This window comes from Caretta caretta, chromosome 1 (assembly GCF_965140235.1).
Source record: "Caretta caretta isolate rCarCar2 chromosome 1, rCarCar1.hap1, whole genome shotgun sequence".
In the NCBI taxonomy this organism is placed as follows: domain Eukaryota; kingdom Metazoa; phylum Chordata; order Testudines; family Cheloniidae; genus Caretta; species Caretta caretta.
The window spans coordinates 165499231-165527104 of record NC_134206.1 but is presented as its reverse complement, the minus strand read 5'-3'; the positions used below and the strand labels follow the sequence as shown (position 1 = coordinate 165527104).

At 40.5% G+C, this 27874-nt stretch overlaps 2 protein-coding genes across 9 annotated transcripts in view; both read left to right on the top strand.

The window, feature by feature from the left end:
- ITSN1 (intersectin 1) overlaps positions 1-27874 on the top strand; it is a 226228-nt gene that overhangs the window by 116514 nt on the left and 81840 nt on the right. For all 8 annotated transcript variants that reach the window (XM_075132970.1, XM_048867649.2, XM_075132962.1 and 5 more), the window contains 3 exons: positions 8292-8416; positions 14792-15015; positions 20346-20467. In XM_075132970.1, the coding sequence (XP_074989071.1) occupies positions 8292-8416; positions 14792-15015; positions 20346-20467 (471 nt within the window). The remainder of the gene's footprint in view (positions 1-8291; positions 8417-14791; positions 15016-20345; positions 20468-27874) is intronic.
- Positions 15022-17278, top strand: LOC125644182 (myb/SANT-like DNA-binding domain-containing protein 7). The gene is made up of 2 exons (XM_048867754.2): positions 15022-15951; positions 16611-17278. The coding sequence occupies exons 1-2, from the start codon at positions 15429-15431 to the stop codon at positions 16673-16675; spliced, it is 588 nt and encodes a 195-aa protein (XP_048723711.1). The 5' UTR covers positions 15022-15428; the 3' UTR covers positions 16676-17278.

Here is a 27874-nt window from a genome sequence, read left to right as displayed (position 1 = left end):
ACCTGTGCATAGGCCTGGGGGTGTGCATACCCCTGGTTGAGAACCACTGTCCTCGCGCCCGTTCATTACTTTTAGATCGGATTTGAAGTGCATTAACAAGAAAGACTAACAGTGGCTAATGCTATATATTATTTTCGGGAGCGTGTTATGGAATAAGAATAATGAAGTCAGTGGGAGCTGCTATATGTGTAGCATGGTTGAAAATCAGGCCACCTATTTGATGCCTCAATATGGACTTGGGAGCCTAACTTTAGGTACCCCGTTTTGAAAATCTTGGCCTAGTCTAGTCTATTCTATCTAGTTTAAATATATGTTTGGGTATGATATAGGTCTACCTGGATCCACTCTTTTGCATAGAAGTGTAAAAGAGTTCTGGGTTAAGGAAGGCTTATTATGTTACTCTTTTTGTGTAATACAGTTTGTGCATATACGTTGTTTATATACAAACCCTCACTTTCACAAAGGCCACAATCATTTAGAAACCCTGTAAGATAGATCCGTTTTTTTAAAAAATCAATTTTTGGCTGCAAATATTAATTTCGATAACACTGGAGATTCACACATTTAGCATGTGTGTTAATACAAGAGGTGAAAGCCAGTAAATTAGTGTAGCCAACTGATTTTAAAATAGGCGTACATTCCTGATATATTACTCTCAGTGCCAGAAAAAATGTGGCACACAACTAAAACAATGTTCTTGAAAAAAGTCTGTCTTTGTGTAATATTCCATTTGTTTTTGGTCCTGGTCTAGTCAATGTGTACTGGACAAGTGTTGCATATGAATGACTGTTTATATTTGAGCATTTCTTTCTTCCAATCAGTGGCAATGGAAGATGCAATGCTGCAGTGCCTGGCAGTTCTCCTGGGCTGCATCAACTACTTAGACTTCTTTCTAAAGGTCTCCATGTCCTAGACAGGCAGTATTCATCCATCTCAATCTAAGAACCACCTCCAGTTATGTGCTTTGCTTTCCCATAAACAGATGAGTGTGCAGTGTTTAAGTTAGTATTTAATAAGAAGTTCTAGAACAAAATCTTAAAAGTTTAGATCCAAATTTGAATTTCAATCTAATCTTTACTTATTGCCTAGATAAAAAGTAGTATTTCTTGTGTGCCTTCACTTACAACCAGTACAGGGTACTAGTGAGTATAACATTTCAACATTTTAAAACAATGAATCTCCTTGTTTCGACCATTGTGTTAAGAAACTTTAAACAGAAACACTTATGCTGCATCATACATAGTCTATTCATATAGAGCACTGCATTTTGTGATGCTGGGTATTATACAAGAGGCTGTTAAAAAATTCATCTTCATTAGATGGTAGTTTTTTCCTGGCTGCTGATATGGGGCATAAGGGAGGGGGAATGTTTCTGTTGAGGATAGCACAGCTGCTTCAGGAGTGTTGATGCTTCATGGGATGGGGTGGGAGAGCCCCTCAGTGAGTAATGGGACTAGAGGAGTGGTGGGCAACCTGCGGCCCACGTCGCTTCCCACAGCTCCCATTGGCCAGGAACAGCAAACTGCGGCCACTGGGAGCTGCGGGCAGCCGTTCCTGCAGACGGTCAATGTAAACAAACTGTCTCGCAGACCTCCAGTGGATTACCCTGGTGGGCCACATGTGGCTGCAGGTTGCCCACCACTGGACTAGAGGTTGCCTTCCCCTTGGATCTAGAGGGCTGGGATGCTCCACCTCTGTCTGCTCCACACGGCCCTTGATCCTTTCCCCTCAAGGGCAAGATTTGGTGGAAGCTTCACAGGGTAATCCTTGGAAATTTCCTGGGCATCCTCTTGCCTCTCTGTGGGAAGGCAAGATTTGGCCCTAAAACAAGAAATGCAATAGTTTAAGGTTTCCATGGCAACTTTACTTGCCAACATTATGTACTCACTGTCCTACGTATACTTAATAGTCTGCCTAGTTTTCCGAAATACCTTGTGAGTGTCTTAATGTTATCAGAATCTTTGCTGTTATGCTTCTTGACTGTTTAGATTTGCAACTTTGACAGTGCTCTAATTTTTCAAAATATTTATGTATATCTGTGATTTAGTTGCTTATTTTTAAACCGTGTGTACTTGCACCTTTTGGATAACACATTGGTAATCTTGCAAACACCACGAAAGGTGGATGAAATATGGACTCTTAAAGTTATGAATATCTCAACAAATGTATAGCTTTCTAACTTACGACTTGTAGTTACCTATCTTTTTATAAAAAGACTGTATTTTTTAGCTGTATATTTAGCAGAGTTTCATTCACCTGACTGTTGAAATGGAGTGGTATTTTGTTTAGTTGGTATCTTATATAGTACTGTGGGAGATGCTGATTTTTTTTTTTTAAATGTCATGCCAAGCAAGACAGCACAATACATAAAATGTAAATCCTGGTCATTTAATTCCCATTTCATTAGAGCTGATGCAAGAAGGCAAATAAGTCCTTTTCTTAATTATAGTTTTATCTTCAGATAACAGTTGTAAATTACCATTCGCTACTGGATACCCAATTTTATTGGGTATGTTGCTTGTTAAGGTTGCTTACATACCTCATATTCAAAATTTTTTGCTCAGCAAAATATAGAACTAGTGTGCCAGCTTGGGGAAAAGAAAATGGTGAATTTAAATGCCTTTAAAATTTTTTTTACATTTTAAAAACTGGAGATCCTACATAACCAAATGTATAGCTATAAAAGAAGATAAAATTAATTTTTTTATTTAGAACAGTGAACAGAAATTCTTTACCTGTTGGGACCAGACATCAAACACTAGGGGCTCTATTTTTGCTGCAGCAGTTACTGACCTGGCTGACACCTACTCAGATTCTTCAAACTGGAATGGAGACATCACTCTTGTAGTGAAAGCATCCAATTCTGGTCTTAGCAGATAAAGGTGGCAATGGTTTTCAACTCTTCTTCTAAAACGTGCTTAGTTGTTGTAAAATTAGCTTAGTTGTAAGGTAAGCCTATATATGTTTTTTAAAAAAAATACAGTAGAACCTCAGAATTATGAACACCAGAGTTATGAACTGACCAGTCAACCACATACCCAATTTGGAATCGGAAGTATGCAATCAGGCAGCAGCAGACACACCAAAAAATAATCAAGTACAGTACAGTAATGTGTTAAATGTAAACTACTAGAAAAATATAGGGAAAGTTTTTTAAAAAGATTGGACACGGTAAGGAAACTGGTTTCAGAGTAGCAGCCGTGTTAGTCTGTATTCGCAAAAAGAAAAGGAGTACTTGTGGCACCTTAGAGACTAGCCAATTTATTTGAGCATAAGCATCCGATGAAGTGAGCTGTAGCTCATGAAAGCTTATGCTTAAATAAATTGGTTAGTCTCTAAGGTGCCACAAATACTCCTTTTCTTTTTGGTAAGGAAACTGTTTCTGTACTTGTTTTAATTAAATTACAATGGTTAAAAGCAGCATTTTTCTTCTGCATAGTAAAGTTTCAAAACTGTATAAAGTCAATGTTCAGTGGTAAACTTTTGAAAGAACAACCATATCGTTTTGTTCAGAGTTACGAACATTTCAGAGTTACAAACAACCTCCATTTCCCAGGTGTTAGTAACTCTGAGGTTCTACAGTATGCAGTCCTGCAATTTTGATGCAATCAGAGCTCCAACTGATGTGAATGGGAGTTCAGTGCAAAGAGTTCTTGCAAGATCAGGTCTGTACTCCTTTATGGATTTCATAACTTGGTGAACTTTTAAAAATAAATTACTAAATAGAAACTCTCTCTAAATTAGACTAGAACTCTTTCTGAAGCCTATGGATGGCTAAATGGCTCTCGTTCTGTTTTAAATGTCTGTTAAAATAAATTAGCCTTAGTGCAAATAGTTGGGCTTTATCTTCTTTAATTTTTTTTTGTTCTTGTGTGTTTTTAAAGTTTGATAGCTTTAATGCTCCAAGGATTTTAGTTCCACTTCTTGGCCTAATGACTTAGTCCTGTTTTATAACTACTTAAGATCAAAGAAGAGAATTGTTGGAATAAAGAAATTAAGTGAGGATGAGGAAAAGGGGCACTTGGAATGCTGCTGTGTTCTTAATAGCTAGCCAAAAGTATTGTAACTAGTAACAGATTTCAGAGTAGCAGCCGTGTTAGTCTGTATCCACAAAAAGAACAGGAGTGCTTGTGGCACCTTAGAGACTAACAAATTTACTTGAGCATAAAATAAAGCTCATGCTCAAATAAAATTTGTTAGTCTCTAAGGTGCCACAAGTACTCGTGTTCTTTTTCTAGTAACAGATGATCTTCAAAGCTGCCACTGTAAAGCCATTCCACTTTCTAAGTCCTCTGTTCAGTAGCAGTAGAGATGTTAGCTCAGGACTGATAAGCCAAGACTTAAACTGCAACTTGGAAATTGAGCCACTTACCAAACAAGTGTAAGTGAGGGAAGAGGGGGCGGGGCAAGAAAGGGAAGAGGTGCATCAAGGGAGTTCTTAGCTGAAAGCAGCTCCCACACGTAACTAAACTGAGCATGCCAAAGTCCCTATCCACACTTGAAATGACAGCAGCAGCAGCTTGTTCACCTGGAAAAACAGCTAGACCAGTGGTTAAAAAACTCTAAATACAATGGAGCAGAATAAAATTACGTATTTAGTGGAGTGGCATAGTGATATGGGGGTGAAGTGGCTTTATTGACATTACAAATGCATGAATTTTGGAGCTGATTACAAATCAGATAACTGTTCTTATCCATGGCTGACCTCTATAATCTGTATTTCCCTCTTGATGAATGTTTATAAATCCCATTACTGCTAATGTTTATGTGAATTATGTTGAATATAGTTCGGCTTCATACAGGCATAATATCTTGATGCTAATGGAAATTATGGGTGTGCATAAAGAGAGAACTTTCTCTGTGGTTACAGAAAATAAGTTAGTTTGGAACAAAGGTAGAATCCTTAACGCTGCAAAATACTGTAAACTGCAAAATTAAATAGGTGAGTTAGTTCCGTAAGGTGAGGCACTACCTCCAGCTTCAAGTGCCCTCTTCCTCTACTAAGCTGTACAAGGTCCCTTGCTCCCCTTGGCTTTCACTGTCAATGCTTTTCTCCTTTCAAATCCTCCTCCCGCCCCCCACAAAAAAAATTGTGCTGTACACGAGTGCTTCTAGCTATGTGTGCATGTGCAGGACTTGAAAAATTTCCCAAATCCCCAGATCACTTTAGAATTAAGCCTGTTGTATGTTCTGTAATGCCTATCCTAGACTTCAGTTAGCCTTTAAGGTTCACTGTGACTTTCTAAGTAGAGCTGGTGGAGAATTTTCCAACGGAAGTGTTTTGTCAGAAAATGCTGATTAGTTGAATCTGAAATGTTTCACAGAAACATAGTAGGTTTTGCGACCTTTCAGTGAACCGCAGGCAGGGTTCAGATGGAAACCTGCCTGGTTTCCAGCCATCTCTTGGTTGGCTCTGGGGAGCCCAGGCTTTCAGAATATGTGGCTCTTGAACAGCTGCACTGGGGGGTGTCTCCTGCAGCCTGATGAGGCAGCTACCCTGGAAGTTCTGGAAACAGCTAACTAAAATTGATGTGATTCTCCTCAGTTTCACTGTTGTTCAGTGGTGGGCAGCATTGAAATTGACAAAAATCATGTCAATTTCATTCTGCAGCTTCTGGATCTTGGGGGGCATATTTTGTTTCAAAAACACCACGTGTCTATTTCTATAGTGAAAATTTTATGGAATCTCCATCTCGTGGGAAACTTTTTGAAATGTCGAAAATTCTAGCAAACCAAACGTTCAAAATTTTGGCCCACTTTATTTCTAAATAATAGCATCCGCACAGTATTGTTTTGCCCAAACTGTCCACTTTTACTCTGTGGGTTGTTTCATTAAAGTTGTAATATATGAGGATAAAAAATAAAATTAAACTGAGAGCCAGGTCATTATATTCATTTTAACTTTCTTCTTAGTTTCACAGATGTATCATGAGCTTTGTAGCATCTTGCAAATGACACTTGCTACTGTTTATCACAATCTAGTTATTTTGATACCTTTTTTAAAATCTAGCCCAGCCTGCTCTGCTGTGTGATTGCAGTTATGGATTAATGTATGTACTTGTTTCAGTGACATACAGGTGTTTTCAATCAAAAAACATTCTTTGCAGACTTAAAAGGGAATGGAAAATTAATGAATGACTGTCACATTTATTTAGGTGTTTTTAAGCTGTAGGTGAGAAGTCACTAATGATGTTGCAAAGTAACCTGCTCATTTTCTTTTCCATTGCTGCTTGCCGAATCGCTTCTGACTTGTCAGAGTTCAGCTGTCATTTTTACTGCTTTTATACACTTTCCAGTTCTGTTAATATACAAGGTCCAAATGTGAGAAAATTAAACACCTTACGTGAAAGATTTATTTGGGAAAAAACTTAGTTTGTGAAATTCTGACAAAAGCAAAGATTAAGTGGCCCAGTATATGAATAATACCCGGGAGAGCACATGTTACAAGTTTATCCTTTATCTCTTAGGACTGAAAGTGTATAAGAAATATAAACCTATTTGGTCTGGTGCAAGTTTCAATATGTTTCACTAAGACATGGAAATTATTAGGATATATATAAAGTTCAGAGTTCCCTGCCATAGAAGCTGAATAGTTTATGCTTATTTTTATATACGTGAAGACTACAGTAGATTTTTCTTCATAAACTGGAAGTGATTATTTAAAGATGTGCAACTAATTTTCAAGGGGAGAGACAATTCTCAAATGTGTTTGGATAAAGACATTCCCAGTTCTTACAACTAGTTAAAGAAACACTGACAAGATGATCAGACCCCAAAGTTAGGTGTTGTACAAAGATGTTCATAATATAATTTCTGTTCATGTTAGTACTGACTTTTTATTATTTTAAACACACTGCATTCATTCATTATAACCCAAACACTTCAAGCAGTTCTTTTCATCCAAATAATCAAATTTGTGCAAATTAATATTCCTCTTTCTAGGCTTGAAAGGATTAGATCTTATTGGTAAATGTTGATTTCACCATACGCACACCAACTACTGAAATAAATATTTCCATTGATGATCACAATTTACAGATGGGCAAAGAAAGAAAAATGCTGCTTGAGAATTTGAATTGAAAGTAAGGGAATTTACTTTATCAGCGTCACATGTCAAAACATACAATTTGTGTTTTAACAGGTATAAAGCTTTAACTTTTTGAATCTGTGTCTGTCATTAAATAACTGTCTGAACTCCCCATAATTTCCCTCAAGTGGGAAAATTTAAACTGATAAAAATAACAAAACCCTTAAAAATAAATGTCAGTGTTATCAGTAAAAATAATTTTAAAATAAATATAAAAATCAAATTCTGCCAAGCCTATCTGTTTCAGTGCCTGAATTCAGCTCTGAAAACACTGCTTGAAATATTCCATTTTTTTGGAGAGAAAATAATCTTGAAAATGCTTCAGCAGTTCATATGGCAATGAAATACCCTATGAATCTCAAACTGAAACCTATACATTGGAAAATAGTTGCCAATATTTGTAAGAACAATTCAGGAGTTAATTTTAAAAAAATTGTCATAAGAAGGTAAGAAATCTGACAAATTTAGCAAAGCTGCTAATAATTTATTAATAAAAATAAGGCCACCATCAAGATAAAGAATATTTATTTATGAAGAAAATCCTTTAGCCATTTACAACAGCATTTAAGAAACAAGTCAGTCTCTTTGAACTCTTTATCACCTCTGGGAATATGACTAAAAGTGGAGAGAGAATAAATGTTTGGAAAGCTCTGTGAGCCATACTTTAGATAAGTGCCAGATAAATCGTAAATATTAAAAGCCTGAGCAGAGATTTCCAGCCTTTTGTGAAGATGTGTTCTTGCTGCCTGATTCACTTTTTAAATTAATATATTGATTATCACCTTATGAATGAAGGAAATAACAGTTCTCTATATATTGAGGAATGACCATTCTGATGTCGCATTTTACACATTTATGGCCCTACATATCAGAGACAAAATTTCATGTTTATTCAACCTCACTTATATAGCTGTATTTAAACAAGATTCTGTAACTTAATGAAAAATCCAATTATTATAGCAAGGAATGGAAACTAAAGAATCTATGGTGTAAACAATAAAATGTCAGCATTATCACTTTGAGGGCTAAATCATGGCAACCTGTAAAAATGTCTGGCCTGTTGCCAGTTACATGATTTTCAAAAATTTGGGTAATAATATTTAAGAAGGTTTTGGGTCCTTAACAATGAGAAATGTGGAGCCATTTGTTGTGATACTGATATGTAGTACATTATTACATGCAGTATATTTATTGGTTGCTGTAGGAGCTGAGAGAGATACATAACAAGCAGCAGCTTCAGAAGCAAAAGAACTTAGAAGTTGAGAGGTTGAAACAGAAGGAGCAAGAGAGGAAAACAGTAGAACTGGAAAAGCAAAAAGAAACCCAAAGGTAACAGTTTTAGTTTATGCTAAATACAAATTTTATTTAGAGTCATAGGTGTGCATAGTGTTTCACATACAAGTAAGATAAACTGTTCCTGAGAATTTAATCTAAACTCAGTTATTTACTGAGCCTCATCAGTATGTTGGCAGCTCTATGAAATGGGGAGAACTCAGGTCCTTAGCCAAGATTTTTGTTTCAGCCCAAAAGGAGACTGCACTTGAAAGGGGGAAAGCCTTGCATCATTGAGTCCAAAGCCTAATGTGGAGACAAACTCTTACGCATGTATAACCACACCCTTGCTGTTGGTTCTTCCTAGAACTCTCAACCAGCAGTAATGTGTGGAGATGAGAATTTGGCAAAGAAACTAGACTGTTTGGTTTTGTTTGTTAACTGAAATGCTTCTCCAGTCCACAGATTCTTTTTTTTTTTTTAATGACCATGCTGTTTGGGAGTCTTAGGGAAAAATCAAAAAAAGGGTTTGATATGCTTCTATGCATTGAATTTTTCTGATGATGTAACTTACACATTTTTTATTACACACAAGACTTAAATACTGAACAAGGAATATTTTTGTTTTAAGAATAATTTTTTTCCATGTATATGGTATGAAGACTAGCCAGCAGCTCTCTTCCATAAGGGAGAAGTTTCATTAAAACACAGTAGAAAATTTTAATATGATACAGCTGTTTTAGCTGTTTTGAATTTTGTTTTCAACATTCTTTTGAAACCAATCACACACACACTGTGGGAGTATTAAACTCTTGATCTAAACAAAAGCTGTTAGTCAAGTGTTTAGAACAGAGGACTGGGAGCTAGCTAGAAAGGCCTTAAATAGTAATCAGGGCCATCAGACTGTCTGAGCATCCTGGGGCAAGTCACTTAACTATGTTCCTTCTTCCCCACTCAACCCAATTTGAAAAATTCAGTAAAAAACAGGATCTCGCTGAAAACCATATTTGCAAACAAAAGACTTTTGAAAAAATTGTTAAAATTGGAAGTGTGTTAATGGAGTCCAGTTAAAAGCCTCAAATTATTTACATAATGTTCTACATTGCTTTAAAATCTCTAACATTAGTACTAGAGCTGGTTGAAAATTTTCCAACAGAACAGTTTTCTGTCAGAAAATGCTGATTCAATGGAACTGACACATTTTGCCTGGTGTGCCTGGTTTCTTGCCAACCCAGGCTCCCTGCTTCCCTGGCAGTCAGCCTGGCTCCGAACTTGGGAATTGTCGTTCCAAACTTTGGAGCCTGGAGAGCTGGGACCAGAAAATGTTGAAAAATTCCATGTTGGTTCTTCTGAAATGTTTTTTTAAAAAGTCCCTCCCAAGAAAATATTGCATATCCAACTTCTTTTGATTCAGAAAGAATTTTTTTGGAAATGCAAAATTTTCCAGAAGATGGAAATTCTAGGCCCCATGCAGTTCTAACGGGTATGTCTGGAGACAAACAGTTTAGGGTTCCATCTGATTCCCCAGTTACATAATCATTAATCATTCGCTTGTGCCACCTGTCTTTTACCACCACCAACCTTAACATTGCCCCCTAAAGTTTTCTGAAAGCTCAAAATAACAAGTAAATAGAAAATAACTGATTTGTCTCTTGATAATATTTTAAATCTCCCAGTTTAATCTCCTGTTGCCTTTCAATGGAAGAGAAAAGATGACAAAAATATACAAGTGAGAGAAAAGAATGGAATGTAGATAGAATGGGCTAGAGAATAGGTGAGAAAAGTAAATAAATGGAAGAGAGAAAGAAGCTAGGAGAGACATCTACATACCATAGGATAGTGGGAGTGTTTGCTGCTTTTATTGTAGCTAGCAGGAGACATCCTACATCTTTGTACTGTTGTGGGAAAAGGATGGGGTTTTGAGTAGTTTGCTAACTTTCAGTTTACTCTGCATTTATAGTTAAATCAGAGAAAGAATAACTTACAATTCCTCAGCATGTGCACCCAACCTTTGGATGAATGAGGGCCTAGGAGCCACAACCCCAAGTTTATATTAACTTGTTTTGTCTTTATTTGAAATGATGACAACTATGCACTGAGCATAGCACAAATAACTCAGTTCTGTTTCTTTAGCAGAGGAGTCTAGAACAGCACCTGCAAGGTGAGAGGGTCCCAGAGCTTGGGAACTTAGAGGTCTACACAGCAATGGAACAGCCCTGCAGCCTGGGCCCTGTGAGCCTGACTCAGCTGGCATGGGCCAGTCACGGTTTTTTCTTTGCTATGTGGACATAGCCTTAGGGGATTGTGCAGGAGAAGAAAAGTATTTGAGTAATATGATTCAGAAATGGCCCTAGTTTTGGGACAGGAACCTTCCTAAAGTGGAGATGTGGTGTTGGGGAGAGAAGAGAAAATAGCTAAAGTCTGTTTTCACTTGTTAATTCCTGATTTAAGGGCCAAATCCCAGAGTAACCCAGTTGCGCACTAGAAAAATCTGTGAGGCTAGGGTACGGGAAGAATCATTTTTTCATAAGCAACGGAGCTCCAACAGCTTCTATGCTTCTATGCAAGGTCTGTGTCAAACTCCATTGCATGTTTTGCTGCAGGAAGCATCTTCCCAATCTCTTCATATCCCTTTCGCCTTGTCTTCCCACATGGAGCAGAAGTGCATTGGTTCTGCTAACAGTTAGACCTTTAATGCCCACCAAGGGGGGGAATCATGCAGCTCCTCTATAAAGCCATTATCCTCTGCTGGTCCCATCCCCATCAGTTATATCAAACTTGATTTTGAGTGGTGAGTCTTAACCACTGTACTAAAAAACATAATTAAAAACGCACAACTTTCTAGCTAAAGCAGTATTTACTATCAATGATTACAATATAAACCATATAGAACCCTCTTTGAACAAACTAAGTACACTTAACACCATTAAATGCTGCATCATGCTGTCTAGAGAAGATTTTCCCTGAATGTTTCTATATAGCGCAGTCTAATAGTATTATAGCAAGACTTCTGAATAATAGACTCTAAATGTTTTGCAAGAGCACTCACTAACGAGGATACACAGACTAATGTTTGAAACAAATGGCTGAAAGGGCTGCAGCTTTACTATGTGAAGTTAAATGACATAACTGGAAGCCAGAAAGCCCTGGCAGTATTTGTAAGCTGGAGAAACAGTATTTCCTTTTACTATTGTTGGTCTTATACCTTATTCCTAACAATGTATTGATGCTGGTATTATATAACTCTTCTGCTATCCCAAGCAGTCTAATACTACTGCCAGTATTGAGGCCTAAACACAGCCTGCTGTCCTGCACAAACTGTTTTGGTGAGTAGCTTCATACCTTGCACAGAAAGATAAAATATTCTTGTTGATTCAAGTCGAATCAGAACATGATGGTGGCTGTGCTGGTTAGGCAGCAACCCAGTCTTCAGTTGGCTTGGAAGGTAACTCTTGACCACTTGCAAATTTAACTGTGTTGCCAGGACTCTGGTGTAAATATCGCAGTCCTCTTAATTAAACAAAATGGTGTGCTATACAAAAGGCCAAGTCCATAAATGACAAACCTGTCATCAGCAACTATCAGTGATTCCAGAAAGCAAGCATGAAATTGCCAGAAGAGCAAAATGTCAGAGGTAACGTGTGTATGTCATAGTCTTGCAAAATTCTGTTTTTATACTCTGAGGGAAATATTTTTTTTGGCAGACAGTGTGTCATTAGGTTCAGTGTCTGTTTCAGTTTTAATCCATCTTTGCAAAGGATGGGCTGGTAGAATTTGTGCCTGGGATGCTCAATTTTTATGACGTGTGCAAGGCTGATCTATAAAGTGCAAGGAAAGGAGGAACATCTAGGCAATAGGCAGAACAGGAATATAGCAGTTTCCACTTGCTGCCCCTTTAGCACCCTTACCAGGGTGCTAATCTGTTCTCTTGGCCAGTTTGAGTCTGAGTAGGGATTGGTAAATGTCTGCTAGTGAGAGAGGATGAGCATGACTGATTGGCTAGTTCTCTTTCATGGCTCCTGCATTGTGAAGCCCCGCAAAGCTAATGTTCTATACAGGGGTGTGTGTGTGTGTTGGGGAGAGGGGTAGTGAAAAAGAGAAACGATCATGCTGATTTAAAGCAATAATCATTCTGAATGTTCTGTCCTCTAGGCTGCCTAGTGCAATGCAGGAAAGGCGCGCATGTTGAGAGAGAAGCAGTTTTAAAGGCACAAATCCAGACTCTTGTATAGGGTTTCCAATTTTGGTTGAACGTATTCCTGAAGGTTTCATCATAGAATCATAGAATATCAGGGTTGGAAGGGACCTCAGGAGGTCATCTAGTCCAACCCCCTGCTCAAAAGCAGGACCCATCCCCAATTAAATCATCCCAGCCAGGGCTTTGTCAAGCCTGACCTTAAAAACTTCTAAGGAAGGAGATTCCACCACCTCCCTAGGCAACGCATTCCAGTGTTTCACCACCCTCCTAGTGAAAAAGTTTTTCCTAATATCCAACCTAAACCTCCCCCACTGCAACTTGAGACCATTACTCCTTGTCCTGTCCTCTTCCACCACCGAGAATAGTCTAGAACCATCCTCTCTGGAATCACCTCTCAGGTTGTTGAAAGCAGCTATCAAATCCCCCCTCATTCTTCTCTTCTGCAGACTAAACAATCCCAGTTCCCTCAGCCTCTGCTCATAAGCATGTGTTCCAGACCCCTAATCATTTTTGTTGCCCTTCGCTGGACTCTTTCCAGTTTATCCACATCCTTCTTGTAGTGTGGGGCCCAAAACTGGACACAGTACTCCAGATGAGGCCTCACCAATGTCGAATAGAGGGGGACGATCACGTCCCTCGATCTGCTCGCTATGCCCCTACTTATACATCCCAAAATGCCATTGGTCTTCTTGGCAACAAGGGCACACTGCTGACTCATATCCAGCTTCTCGTCCACTGTCACCCCTAGGTCCTTTTCCGCAGAACTGTTGCCTAGCCATTCGGTCCCTAGTCTGTAGCTGTGCATTGGGTTCTTCCGTCCTAAGTGCAGGACCCTGCACTTATCCTTATTGAACCTCATCAGATTTCTTTTGGCCCAATCCTCCAATTTGTCTAGGTCCCTCTGTATCCTATCCCTGCCCTCCAGCGTATCAACCACTCCTCCCAGTTTAGTATCATCCGCAAATTTGCTGAGAGTGCAATCCACACCATCCTCCAGATCATTTATGAAGATATTGAACAAAACCGGCCCCAGGACCAACCCCTGGGGCACTCCACTTGACACCGGCTGCCAACTAGACATGGAGCCATTGATCACATGACATCATCTTTAATTAAAGATTAATCTTTAATTCCTGGAGGGTTGGCAGACTTGCTCTTGTAACAAAACTGTCTTCAGGAAATTTAGTATATCCAAAAGGTTTGTTCAGTTGACCTGTCTTGTTTAGGTATAAGTATTTTGAAACACAAAAATATAGCCTTACATTTCCTGAGCAGATATAAGATGGCTTACTTTGCAGTATTGTCACTTTAAAACCTGAAGTGCCTAAATTTAAGCTCTAACACTTCAAGGATTTTTATATCTTCAAACGAATTATGTGAATTTTTTCTGCAGTTTGTCACTCTTAGAATGATTTTCTGTGGATTTTATTAATAGAACTGTGCAAAACTACAGAAATAAAATATAAAATATTGTTGAATTTGCAACATAGTCAGGGAATGCGAAACATGATTCTCATAGTAATACCAGCTCAATACAGATTACATGTTAACATATTCACATCTGATTACTAGGTAGATTTAAATGGATAACTTCACAGTAATGACTGTGACTCTACATTTTTAAAGAAATATCTTAGCCAAGTTTGAGAGGGTGAACGCTAACAGTTCTAGATCTCCAAGATTGCTGCAAGACCAAGGTGTTAATTTTTTTTTTCTCTGCTTGCAGACAACTCCAGCACAAAATTAGTGAACGATTTACCATTCAGGAGTCCTTGGTACTCTCATTATTTCACTGTTTGCCTCTTAGAGGTGCTTCTGCAGAACTCCGATTGTAAACCCACAGATTTCATATGCATGGCTGAAAATATAGGGTTATATTAAGAACTGAGTTGCAACCTTACCTGTCAAATTGTTATAGTATCTTGGTGCTAGATATTTTTTTGGGCAATTACTCTGATTTCTGTTAAATTTAGTTTTTTGTAGTCTTCTCTTAGTTGGCTGAGAGTCACTAGCATGGCTCTTCCTCATCTGACTCTACTGGCAGGGTTTTCAAAATGTCATGTCTTCTGGGATTTTTCATCAGTAAGGAGATTCTGTGGGATGGGTGTTCTTGATAGTTCTATTAATGATGATGGGAAATATGTAAGCTAATAACATGAATCACATATTCATAAGGAAAACTAAATATTATGTTTACTTCCCTTTGTCTGCTTTAAAAAAATTGTAATTGACAGACGAATCCAGGAAAGGGATAAACAGTGGTTTGATCGAGTGCAACAGGAGGAAGAGCGGCAAAAAAAACTTCAGGAAAATGAAAAGCCAAAAAGGGAAGAAATAATCAAGAAGACAGACAGTGACGATAAGGGCAAACAGGAAATGCAAGATAAACTGAATAAGCTTTTCCATCAACATCAGGAGCTAGCCAAGCCAGCTATCCAGGCTCCCTGGTCAAGTGCAGGTACGGAAGAGTAAGGAAATCTATTGCATACAGCTGCTAAAGCATAGCCATGGTCTACACTATGAGTTTAGGTCGAATTTAGCAGCATTAGATCAATTTAACCCTGCACCCGTCCACACAACGAAGCCATTTTTGTCAACTTAATGGGCTCTTAAGATCGATTTCTGTAGTCCTCCCCAACGAGGGGATTAGTGCTGAAATCGACATTGCCAGGTCAAATTTGGGTTAGTGTGGACGCAATTCAACGGTATTGGCCTCTGGGAGCAATCCCACAGTGCTCCATTGTGGCCGCTCTGGACAGCACTCTCAACTCGGATGCACTGGCCAGGTACACAAAAAAAGCCCCCCAAACTTTTGAATTTCATTTGCTGTTTGGCCACCATGGTGTGACCACACAGAGCTCATCAGCAGAGATGACCATGGAGTCCCAGAATCGCAAAAGAGCTCCAGCATGGATCAAATGGGAGGTACTGGATCTGATCGCTGTATGGGGAGACGAATCCGTGCTATCAGAACTCCATTCCAAAAGACGAAATGCCAAAATATTTGAAAAAATCTCCAAGGGCATGAATTACAGAGGCTATCACAGGGATCCGCAACAGTGCCGCGTGAAACTTAAGGAGCTCAGGCAAGCCTACCAAAAAACCCAAGAGGCAAACAACCACTTGGGGTCAGAGCACCAGATATGCCACTTGTATGATGAGCTGCATGCAGTTCTAGGGGGTGCCCCTACAACTACCCCACACCTGTACGTGGACTCCTGCAAGGGAGTCTCACGCAACAGGGATGAGGATTTTGGAGACGAGGAAGATGATAGCGCACACCAGGCAAGTAGAGAAACCGTTCTCCCTGACAGCCAGGAACTATTTATCATCCTGGAGCCAATGCCCTCCCAAACTGAGCTCCCGGACCTCGAAGGTGGAGAAGGCACCTCTGGTGAGTGTACCTTTGTAAATATAATGCACAGTTTAAAAGCAAGCGTGTTTAATAATTAATTTGCCCTGAAGATTTGGGATGCATTCGTGGCCAGTACAGCTACTGGAAAAGTCTGTTAACGTGTCTGGGGATGGGGCAGAAATCCTCCAGGGACATCGCAATGAAGCTGTCCTGGAGGTACTCCCGAAGCCTTTGCAAAACGTTTCTGGGGAGGGCAGCCTTATTGCATCCTCCATGGTAGAACACTTTACTGCGGCAGGCCAGTAGCACGTAGTCTGGAATCATTGCATAAGAAAGCATGGCAGCATGTTGTCCCGATGCTTGCTGGCTTTCAAGCAACATCCGTTCTTTATCTCTCTGTATTATCCTCAGGAGAGTGATATTATTCATGGTCACCTGGTTGAAAAAGGGGAATTTTATTAAGGGGACATCAGAGGTGGCCGTTCCTGCTGGGCAGTTTGCCTGTGGCTGAAAAGAAATCATCCCCGCTGTTAGCCACACGGTGGGGGGAGGGGTGAAGCGATCATCCCAGAGAATAGGGCATGGGGGAGGATTAGTTGGGTTTGTGCTGCATGTTAATCAGAAAACATCAGCCCCTCCTTTTAAATGGCCAATGTGTCTTTTTTTCAATTTTAATCTCCCTTTTTTTCCTCCTGCAGCTGCAAATGTTTCAACGCTGCGACTAGCATCTCCATCCCAGAGGCTAGCGCAGATAAGAAGGTGAAAAAACCACACTCACGATGAAATGTTCTCTGAGCTCACGCAGTCCACCCAACCTGAAAGAGCCCAGCAGAATGCGTGGAGGCAGACAATGGCAGAGTCCAGGAAAGCACAAAATGAACGCAAGGACAGGAGGGATGTGCGAGAGGATAGATGGCTGGAGCAACAGGAGAGGTGGCAGGATCAAGAGGAAGGGTGGCAGCAGCATGATAAAAGGAGGCAGGATGCAATGCTGAGGCAACTGGAGGATCAAACTGATATGCTCTGGCACATGGTTGAGGTGCAGGAAAGGCACAGACCGCCACTGCAGCCCCTGTGTAACCAACCGCCCTCCCCTCCAAGTTCTGTAGCCTCCTCACCCAGACGCCCAAGAACATGGTCGGGGGGCAGAAGGGCTTCGGGCACTCAACCACTCCACCCCAGAGGACTGCCCAAGCAACAGAAGGCTGGCATTCAATAAGTTTTGAAGTACAGTGTGGCCTTGTCCTTCCCTCCTCCCCTTATCCACCACCCACCCGGTGCTTCCGTCCTCTCCCAACCCTCCCGGGCTACCTTGGCAGTTATCCCCCTATTTGTGTGATGAATTAATAAAGAATGCATGAATTTGAAACAACAATGACTTTATTGCCCCTGCAAGCGGTGATCAAAGGTGGGAGGGGAGGGCGGTTGGCTTACAGGGAAGCAGAGTGAACCAAGGAGGTGGGTTTTCATCAAGGAGAAACAAACAGAACTGTCACACCGTAGCCTGGTCAGCCATGAAACTGGTTTTCAAAGCTTCTCTGATGTGCAGTGTGCCCTGCTGTGCTCTTCTAACCTCCCTGGTGTGTAGCTGCTCGTAATCAGCAGCCAGGCAATTTGCCTCAACTTCCCACCCCGCCATAAACGTCTCCCCCTTACTCTCACAGAGATTGTGGAGCACACAGCAAGCAGTAATAACAATGGGAATATTGGTTTCGCTGAGGTCTAAGTGAGTCAGTAAACTGCGCCAGCGCGCTTTTAAACATCCAAATGCACATTCTGCCACCATTCTGCACTTGCTCAGCCTGTAGTTGAACAGCTCCTGACTACTGTCCAGGGTGCCTGTGTATGGCTTCATGAGCCATGGCATTAAGGGGTAGGCTGGGTTCCCAAGGATAACTATAGGTATTTCAATATCCCCAACAGTTATTTTCTGGTCTGGAAAGTAAGTCCCTTGCTGCAGCTGTTCATACAGACCAGCGTTCCTGAAGATGCGAGCGTCATGTACCTTTCCTGGCCATCCCACGTTGATGTTGGTGAAACGTCCCTTGTGATCCACCAGTGCTTGCAGCACCATTGAAAAGTACCCCTTTTGGTTTATGTACTGGCTGTCTTGGTGGTCCAGTCCCAAGATAGGGATATGGGTTCCGTCTATCGCCCCCACCACAGTTAGGGAATCCCATTGCAGCAAAGCCATCTAGTATGACCTGCACATTTCCCAGGGTCACTACCCTTGATAGCAGCAGCTCAGTGATTGTGTTGGCTACTTGGATCACAGCAGCCCCCACAGTAGGTTTGCTCACTCCAAATTGATTCTCGACTGACCGGTAGCTGTCTGACATTGCAAGCTTCCAGAGGGCTATTGCCACTCACTTGTGAACTGTGAGGGCTGCTCTCGTCTTGGTATTCTTGCGCTTCAGGGCAGGGGAAAGCAAGTCACAAAGTTCCATGAAAGTGCCCTTACGCATGTGAAAGTTTTGCAGCCACTTAGAGTCATCCCAGACCCACAACACAATGCGGTCCCACCACTCTGTGCTTGTTTCCTGGGCCCAGAATCGGCGTTCCACAGCATTAGCCTGCCCCATTGCCACCAGGATGGCCAAATTGCTGGGGCCTGTGCTTTGAGAGAAATGTGTCCATGTTCTCATCACCACTCTGCCATCGCCTCCTTGCATGCTTTTGCAGGTTCTGGTTCTGTATATACTGCATGATAATGCACGAGGTGTTTACAATGCTCATAACTGCTGCGGTGATCTGAGCAGGCTCCATGGTTGCCATGGTATGGCGTCTGCAGGAGAGCAGAGTTGCAGGGGAAGCGGTGGTTGGATGACCAGTTTTGCAGACCTACTGCACTGTCTGCTGCCAGGACACAACAGTTGAGCGGGCTGCACGCTCACCGTAGTATGGCGAGACAAGAGCAGCCAAGCAGATTTGCAGCAGAAGCAGCCCTACGAGACCAGCAGGAGAGCAGAGTGCCAGCAGAAGCGTTGGATGATGACGGTCATATAGAGGACCTGCGAGGTGGATTCATAGCATCCGAAGAGCAGAGTGGCAGTGGAAGCAGTGGATGACTATGACGATTAGCAGTCCTACTGCACCATCTGCTGAAAGCAATATGGCACCCACACAGAAAAAAGGCGCAAAACGATTGTCTGCTGTTGCTTTCACGGAGGGAGGGGCTATTGACGACATGTAACCAAAACCACCCGCGACAATATTTTTGCCCCAACAGGCATTGGAAGCTTAACCTGGAATTCTAATGGGTGGCAGAGACTGCGGTAACTGTGGGATAGCTACCCACAGTGCAACACTCTGAAAGTTGATGCTCGCCTTGGTACTGTGGACACACTCCACCAATTTAATGCACTTAGTGCATTAGCGTGGGGACACACACAATCGACTGTATAAAATCACTTTCTAAAAAATCAACTTCTATAAATTTGACCTAATTTCATAGTGTAGACATACCCATAGACTCCTCCTCCTTACAGCCTGTCTTCTTATTCCATATGTTATATATTCTGAATTGAAACTAAGTCACTAATCTTGTTTAAATAAATGGTTTAAGGTTTTCATTGTCCACTCTGCATCACATATCTCTTCTGAGTGTTGTTGTTCTCCCTACAAGTGTGGAATTTAATAGAAGTTACATAGGGAGTGAAGGGGACTGGATGAGATGCACCATGCAGCTTGGAGAAGAGAATTTAGCTGTAAGCTGGTGCTTGTCTCTAACAAACTATTATTTCTCAAAATAATGAGATAAAATAATGTTGCCATGCTTCACCTTTTAGAGGCAAAACTGCATTTCAAAAATCACTTCCTTCACCCCATGTACAGTTTGTATGGTAGTCTATAACATTTCCTTCAAAGTAGAGGCAGTATGTAACTAGCTAGTCCTATACAATTTAAAAAAACAAACAAAATCAAATTGTTTGGGAAAAAAAAATTAAAACCGGTTAAGGGGGAATAAATACACTAGATGTTATCCATCAGCCATATAGTATTTGCCAGATGCGGTTTAATGAGTCTGTAAAAGATCACTATATGGATAATGACCATCTATACCAGGAACTTACTGATCAAGTTAATCCATTATGTCAGTGCAATGCTTAAAAGCAAAACAGGAAAAGTTGTAAAATCATTGTACATGGTTTTAAATGCAGGTATTTTCTATATAAATAGCTGTGTGTTTCATAAAAGCCAAAAGCATATTATTTTAAATAGGTGGTGCTAAAGGAGAAAATAGAGATAAAATGTAAGTTTAATTATTTGTTTATTTCCCCTTATGGAAAATGGGGATAGTACTTACTCTGCCTCTCAGGGCATTGTGATAATTAACACTTTACCTCTCATTTTTTTTACCTCTCTTCTTCTAAAGTGTTTCACAAACATTTTTGTTTAGCTTTTAATACGTATTTTTCTTCCTCTCTATATAGAAAAAGCTCCACTAACTATTTCTGCTCAGGAGGATGTAAAAATAGTATATTATCGAGCATTGTATCCTTTTGAAGCCAGAAGCCATGATGAAATCACTATTCAGCCTGGTGACATAGTCATGGTAAGAAGAGTGTGATGTTGCTTGAAAAACTGTACTTTGTTTTACATCTCTGCTTCTATTTTTATACCAGTATTTTATTCAACCTAACTTTGAATTTACATATACCACAAGTATTACAAGTAAGTTATAAAGACTGAAATGTACAGTATGTGCTACCGTTTATTATCTCTGCTGTTAGAATAATGAGAGAAGCAAGGTGGGTGAGGTAATATCTTTTATTGGACCAACTTCTGTTGGTGAGAGAGACAAGCTGTCGAGCTTACACAGAGCTCTTCTTCAAGTCTGGGAAACTTAGGCCAGTCCTACGCTGCAGACCTATTTCAGTATAACTATATTGCTCATGGGTGTGGAACTTCTCCTACTGACTTAGCTACTGCCAGGGAGGTGGATTAACTACAAGGAGAAATTGCCTGTTAACATCCCTCTAAAGCATGGGGAGGAAAGGGGGGTTGTTAGTGGGTTATAGATTGTTGTGCTAAGCCATAAATCCAGTGTCTCTATTCAGTCCATGATTTTTAGTGTCTAGCTCCTAGGCCATCTTTTGAAAGTATTGTGCAGGTTTCATTTGAGGATGAAGACTGAGAGGTCAGATATAGAGTGATCACTTGGTGAAAAGTGTTCACCACAGGTGATGTGGCATTTTTGTGTCTTATCATTTTTCTGTGAATTCATTCGAGAGTATAGTGGCTGTCTGGTTTCAACCACAGATTTTCTGTTGAAGCATTTAGTGCACTGGATGAGGTACACAATATGTTGTGATAGGTATGTGTAGAACCCCGGGATCTTGAAAGGTGTATTGTGGAGAGTGTTGATCATTGTAGCAGTGGAGATATGTCTGCAGGTTTTGCATCTGTTTTTCTGGCAGGGTCTGTTGCCACTTTCATTTGTCCTAGTCTGTGGGGAGCTTGCTTCTGATGATGAGCTTGGAGAGTTTGGGGGTGGCGGGGTTTGTTTGGAGGTTTGAAGTGGGGGTTCAGGAAAGATTTCTTTCAGGATGGGCTCCCATGTAGTTGTTTGATAATACCCTGTATGGGTTCCAGTATGGGGTGGTAGGTGACAAGTAGGGCTATACAGTCTGGACGGGGGGGAAGGGGCAGTTATTTCTGTGTTTGAAGTAGGTTCTGTTTGGGTGGTCTGTTCCATGATGTGATCTACTTCTCTGGAGCGTCCTTGTTTGGTGAAGGCGGTTTTGAATGTATTATTGTGTATATCCTGGACTTTCTCCTCAGAGCATATTCTGTGGTTTGAGTGCCTAGCTGTAGATTTTAGATTTCTTGGTATGTTTCGGGTGGTTACTGGCTCTATGAAGATAGGTATAGTGATCTGTGGGTTTCTTGTATGTGGTTGTTCGTAGGGTTCCATTGTTGGAAACTGATCATGGTGTCCAGGAAGTTGGTGCTGGTGTGGGAGTGTTCCAGAGGGAGTTTAATGGACATTTGGTGGTGGTTGAAATTGTGGTAGAAATCTATGAGGTAGTTTGTCGTCTATCCAGAGGATGAAAATATCATGAATATATTTCAGGTTTTGTGGTGGATTTGTCCAGAAATTCATGGGCCATCTTGAAGAAGAGGTTTGCATATTGGGGAGCCATATTAGTACCCATGGCTGTTCCCATGGTTTGGACAAAATGTGGTGGTGGTGAATGTAAAATTGTTATGAGTGAGGATGAAGTGGATGAGTTTGGCAGTGTGTTTGGGATGCATATCTGAGGGTTGTCCATTGTCTTGTAAATATTTGAGGCAAGCAGCTATGCTGTCATTAAGGGATGTTGGTGTATAGGGAGGTGACATTCATGGTGGCAAGGCTGGTGTTCTGAAGGAGGTTGTTAATGTTGCAGAGTTTGCGGAAGAAGTCGGTTGTGTCCCGGAGGAAGGTGGCCCTTTGTGTTGTGAGTGATTTGAGGATGGTTTCTCGGAGTCCCAATATTACTTCAGTAAGAGTACTGTGGCGAGATATGATGCATCTGCCTGGGTTTCCTTGTTTGTATATCTTGGGAAGCATGTAGAAAGGGTTCACAGGGGATGAGTTTGTAGAATTCCTCTTGGAGTTGTTTGGGGAAGAATTTGATGATATCCTTAAATTTCTAGGTTAATTATGGTGTAGGGTAGTCTGAGTTCTTTGTAGTCGATAGTGTCGGAGAGTTGTGGGTTGGCCTCAATGTAGACATCATGGTTGAGGACTATGATGGTACCCCCTTTGTCTGCTGGTTTGATCACTGGTGGTTAGATTTCAGGGACTGTATAGCTGTCCTGTTGGCAGTGGAGGGATTGTGGTAGATGTGATGTGATAAGATTAGAATCATAGGTTTTAGGGTCAGAAGGGACCATTATGATCATCTAGTCTGACCTTCTGCACAACACAGGCCATAGAAGCTTACCCACCAACTCCTGTAACAAACCCCTAACTTATGTCTGAACTATTAAAGTCCTCAAATCATGGTTTAAAGACTTCAAGGTGCAGAGAATCTTCCAGCAAGTGACCCATGCCCCACGCTGCAGAGGAAGGCGAAAAACCTCCGGGACCTCTGCCAATCTCCCCTGGAGGAAAATTCCTTCCCGACCCCAAATATGGCGATCAGCTAAACCCTGAGCATGTGGGCAAGACTCACCAGCCAGACACCCAGGAAAGAATTCTCTGTAGTAACTCGGATCCCACCCCATCTAACATCCCATCACAGGCCATTGGGCATATCTACCGTTAATAGTCGAAGATCAGTTAATTGCCAAAATTAGGCTATCCCATTATATCATCTCCTCCATAAACTTATCAAGCTTAGTCTTGAAGCCAGCTATGTCTTTTGCCTCCACTGCTTCCCTTGGAGGAAGGCTGTTCCAGAACTTCACTCCTCTGATGGTTAGAAACCTTCATCTAATTTCAAGTCTAAACTTCCTGATGGCCAGTTTATATCCATTTGTTCTTGTGTCCACACTGGTACAGAGCTTAAATCATTCTTCTCCCTCTGTGGTATTTATCGCTCTGATATATTTATAAATAGCAATCACATATCGTCTCAGCCTTCTTTTGGTTAGGCTAAACAAGCCAAGCTCTTTGAGTCTCCTTTCATAAGACAGGTTTTCCATTCCTTGGGTCATCCTAGTAGCCCTTCTCTGTACCTGTTCCAGTTTGAATTCATCCTTCTTTAACATGGGAGACCAGAACTGCACACAATATTCCAGATGAGGTCTTGCCCAGTGTCTTGTATAATGGTACTAACACCTCCTTGTGTCTACTGGAAATACCTCGCCTGATGCATCCCAAGACCGCATTAGCTTTTTTCATGGCCATATCACATTGGCAGCTCATAGTCATCCTGTGATCAACCAATACTCTGAGGTCCTTCTCCTCCTCTGTTACTTCCAAGTGATGCGTCCCCAGTTTATAACAGAAATTCTTGTTATTAATCCCTAAATGCATGACCTTGCACTTTTCACTATTAAATTTCATCCTATTACTATTACTCCAGTTTACAAGGTCATCCAGATCTTCCTGTATGATATCCCAGGTCATCCAGATCTTCCTGTATGATGTCCTTCTCTGTATTGGCAATACCTCCCAACTTTGTGTCATCCACAAACTTTATTAGCACATTCCTGCTTTTTGTGCCAAGGTCAGTAATAAAAAGATTGGTCCCAAAACCGATCCTTGAGGAACTCCGCTAGTAACCTCCTTCCAGCCTGACAGTTCACCTTTCATTGTCACCCTCTGTAGTCTCCCCTTTAACCAGTTCCTTACCCACCTTTCAATTTTCATATTGATCCCCATTTTTTCCAATTTAGCTAATAATTCTCCATGTGGAACCATATCAAATGCCTTACTGAAATCTAGGTAAATTAGATCCACTGCGTTCCCTTTGTCTAAAAAATCTGTTTTCTTCTCAAAGAAGGAGATCAGGTTGGTTTGACACGATCTACCTTTTGTAAAGCCATGTTGTATTTTGTCCCAATTACCATTGACCTCAATGTCCTTAACTACTTTCTCTTTCAAAATTTTTTCCAAGATCTTGCATACTACAGATATCTAACAGTCCTGTAGTTTCTCAGATGGCTTTTTTCCCCTTTCTTAAAAATAGGAACTATGTAAGCAATTCTCCAGTCGTACGGTACAACCCCTGAGTTTACAGATTCATTAAAAATTCTTGCTAATGGGCTTGCAATTTCATGTGCCAGTTCCTTTAATAATCTTGGATGAAGATTATCCGGGCTCCCCGATTTAGTCCCATTAAGCTGTTTGAGATTGGCTTCTACCTCAGATGTGGTAATATCTACCTCCATGTCCTCCTTCCCATTTGTCATCCTACCATTAACCCTAAGCTCCTCATTAAAGACTGAGGCAAAGTATTTGTTTAGATATTGGGCCATGCCTAGATTATCCTTAACCTCCACTCCATCCTCAGTGTTTAGTGGTCCCACTTCTTCTTTCTTTGTTTTCTTCTTCTTCTTTATATGGCTATAGAACCTTTTACTATTGCTTTTAATTCCCTTTGCAAGGTCCAACTCTACATGGCTTTTGGCCTTTTTCCTCAGTTTATCCCTACCTGTTCTGACCTCAGTAAGGTAGCTTTCCTTGCTAATTCCTCCCACCTTCCATTCCTTATAGGCTTTCTGCTTTTTCTTAATCACCTCTCTGAGATGCTTGCTCATCCAGATTGGTCTACAACTCCTGCCTATGAATTTTTCCCCCCTTTCTTGGGATGCAGGCTTCTGATAGTTTCTGCAACTTTGACTTGAAGTAATCCCAGGCCTCCTCCGCCTTTAGATCCACACGTTTTTCAGTTCAATCCACTTCCCTAACTAATTTCCTTAATTTTTTAAAGTTAGCCTTTTTGAAATCAAAAACCCTAGTCACAGATCTATTTTTGTTTATCCTTCCATTTAGTTTGAACTGAATTAGCTCATGATCGCTCGAACCAAGATTGTCCCCTACAACCATTTCTTCTATGAAGTCCTCACTGCTCACCAAAACCAAATCTACCATGGCATCCCTTCTTGTCAGTTCAGCAACTACTTGGTGAAGGAATCCATCAGCTATCGTATCCAGGAAAATCTGAACCCTATTATTATTACTAGCACTCATCCTCCAGTCTATATCTGGGAAGTTAGTCTCCCATGATCACACAATTCCCATTAGTATTTACTACTTTAAAAACATTAAAGAGGTCTCTATCCATATCCAAATCTGATCTCGGTGGTCTATAGCACACGCCAAGTACTATCCCAGAGGAGGCTCTAGTAGCTTTCTTCCCCAATGTGATTTTTGCCCAGACAGACTCTGTCTTATCCATTTCATCACATCTTATTTCTTTACAGTCTACCTCATCATTGATATACAATGCTACTCCACCACCTGTGCCTTTATTTCTGTCTTTCCTAAACAGCACAGACCCTTCAATACCTGTATTCCAGTCATGACTACTATTCCACCATGTTTCTGTTATCCCTATAATATCTGGTTTCACTTCCTGCACCAGTAGCTCTAGTTCCTCCATTTTGTTACCTAGGCTCCTCGCATTAGCGTACAAACATCTTAATTTTTGCGGTTTGGCTTCGCTCACATTCTTTACCCGATTGCGCACAGACATTCTACTGCCAATATTACCTATTAGATTGGTATGTACACTGCCCTTCCACCTTATGTCCATTCTCCTACCCACAGCTGTATCCTTTCTTACTTCATTTTCTTCCTTCTCAAAGAGAAAATCTGGCGTGGAGATTCCCTGGACGTCTCCCAACCATCTCCCCCGAATTCCTTATTTAAAGTTCTCTTGATCAGTTGTGCCATCCTCCATCCTAGAAGTCTATTTCCCTCCTTACTCAGGTGAAGTTCATCCCAAGAGAACAGTCCTCTGTTCATGAATGCTTTCCAGTGGCCATACATCCCAAAGCCCTCCTTATAGCACCACTGCCTGAGTCATCTGTTAAGCATCATAATCTTGTTACACCTTTGTTGCCCTTCTCTAGGAACAGGCAGAATCCCACTGAAGATCACCTGAGCCTTGATTTCCTTAAGTGTCTTCCCCAGCCTGGCATAGTCTCCTTTGATATGTTCCAGTGAGAATCTAGCCGTATCATTTATTCCCACATGAAGGATAATCAATGGATTTTTTCCCGCTCCTGTTAGGATCCTCTTCAGCCTCAGGTCCACATCCCATATCTTAGCACCCGGTAGACAGTACACCCTTCTGCTCTCTGGATCAGCTCTTGTTACAGGCTTGTCTATTCTCAGTAATGAGTCCCCAATCATGTAGACCTGCCTTTTTCTGGTGATGGTGTGATTCTCCAGTCTATTCCCTGTTCATTTTTCTTAAAGTACATTATAATGCGAGGTATAGATAGTTTGCCCATCAACTTTATTAGTCTTAGTATAATAACTCAGCTCTAAATGAGTTTGGTGGCAGGGAAGTCCAAAGTGACTGAACAAGTTTGCAAAGCCAACTAGTCTACAGTGAGACATTTGGTCGTCAAGACAAATAAGTGACACAATCATAACTGTCATAGTCACTTCTGAGGATGGTTGCTATACCTGGAAGTCAGAACAGAGTATTAAAGATTTGTTTGGGCTTTAAAGCCTATCTAAAACTGTAGTACTAAAACAATGCAAACTATTCTAATTCCAATTTTAAAAACTCAACTATATTAAGAGAAGGTTACGCTTAAATTAATGCTATGTTAAACACTTACTCTGAGTTAGGAAATGACTACATTAAGGTCACAATCATATATGTTGTGTTAAACTTTAATTACATGATGACTGTTTCTCCAATAATATATTTTTTCTACAATTTCTGCTTTGTCATAATGATCCAGTATAGGTTTTTACTTGTTCATACAATAACTTTTCCTCTTAAGAATTTTTCCCTACTTAAAAATGGCTGCATTGTTTTGCTGAAACACTTTAAAAATATTTTTTCAGGCAGGAACAAAGTAGAGAAAATGTCAGTCTGACAAAAAGAAAAGGAGGACTTGTGGCACCTTAGAGACTAACCAATTTATTTAGTCTCTAAGGTGCTACAAGTACTCCTTTTCTTTTTGCGGATACAGACTAACATGGCTGCTACTCTGAAACCAGTCTGACAAAAGGAAGTGATAAGCAACTGAAAACGTTGGAGGTGTAAATGGAATGGAAATGCTTATTCATCTTTAATTGTAGTGGTTGGTACTACTGGAATAAAACTCCCTAAAAATATTGTTTTGTTAACCTTAAGTAATACTATGGAAGTATAACTTGCACTTTTTGTAATTCCTAAATCTTTTAAAAATTGTAATTGCAATTGTCAGTAACTATAGTTATTGATGTTTAGGAATCTCTGAATAATTGGAATAAGCGTTATTAATATTGTAACATGCAAATGTCATTTTACAGTTTTAAAAAAATTCTCAATGAAAATATGCAAAAATCTTTTGTAATTGT

What these genes read in the sequence shown, in the direction of transcription:
- LOC125644182 (XM_048867754.2), top strand. Translation starts at nt 15,429, where the DNA reads ATGACCATGGAGTCCCAGAATCGCAAAAGAGCTCCAGCATGGATCAAA. An exon ending in AGGTGGAGAAGGCACCTCTG is followed by an intron (nt 15,952 to 16,610) that starts GTGAGTGTACCT and finishes TTCCTCCTGCAG; the next exon opens with CTGCAAATGTTTCAACGCTG.